At 39.1% G+C, this 594-nt stretch overlaps 1 protein-coding gene across 1 annotated transcript in view; it reads left to right on the plus strand.

The window, feature by feature from the left end:
• Positions 1-164: 164 nt before the first annotated feature.
• LOC135803169 (retinaldehyde-binding protein 1-like) overlaps positions 165-594 on the plus strand; it is a gene marked incomplete at its 5' end in the record, with an annotated part of 789 nt that continues 359 nt past the window's right edge. The window contains 2 exons of the mRNA XM_065316764.1: positions 165-417; positions 467-594. The exon at positions 467-594 is cut by the window's right edge and continues 20 nt beyond it. Coding sequence (XP_065172836.1) covers positions 165-417; positions 467-594 — 381 coding nt within the window. The remainder of the gene's footprint in view (positions 418-466) is intronic.

Consider the following 594-nt stretch of genomic DNA (forward strand, 5'->3'; position numbering starts at 1 on the left):
TTTTGATGACCAGGGACCGTTTCAAAAGTTGGACTTTTATGATGGTGGTTAAACAAACTCTGACAGCCGAAATAAACATGAAATTTTCATGGTCTCCTAGAAATATTTAAAAACAAAATCAAAAAATCAGCCATTTTGATTTTTTAAATTTAAAATTATTTCAGGCATGTGGTGAGACTTCCAAAACTTACCCCAGATGGTTACAAGGTATTGATGTACACCTGTAAGGACCCAGACTACACCAAGTTGGTTTTTGCTGATGCAGTCAAAGGATTCTGTATGTTTAACGATTGTGCCCTTTCTGAAGATGGTCTGGCTGAAGGATACATCGTCCTGTTTGATATGAAAGGAGTATCCCTGGGACATTTAGCCAGGGTGTCCCTACCACCTTTAAAAGCCTTTCTAAACTACATCCAGGTGAGTTAATCAACCTCCAAAGGAATACCTTCAATTTCTGTAATTTTAGGAAGCCCACCCTGCAAGACTCAAACAAATCCATGTTCTGAACACTGCGAATTACATCAACCACATCATGCGTATCATCCTCCCACTTGTCCGTTCGGAATTCTTATCCTTTGTGAAATTCCACAAAGG

The sequence above is a fragment of the Atheta coriaria genome, unplaced genomic scaffold, assembly GCF_025399875.1.
Source record: "Atheta coriaria isolate IRGN ID8LTWV9N9 unplaced genomic scaffold, Caltech_Dcor_3.1 scaffold5535_size1112, whole genome shotgun sequence".
NCBI lineage: Eukaryota > Metazoa > Arthropoda > Insecta > Coleoptera > Staphylinidae > Dalotia > Dalotia coriaria.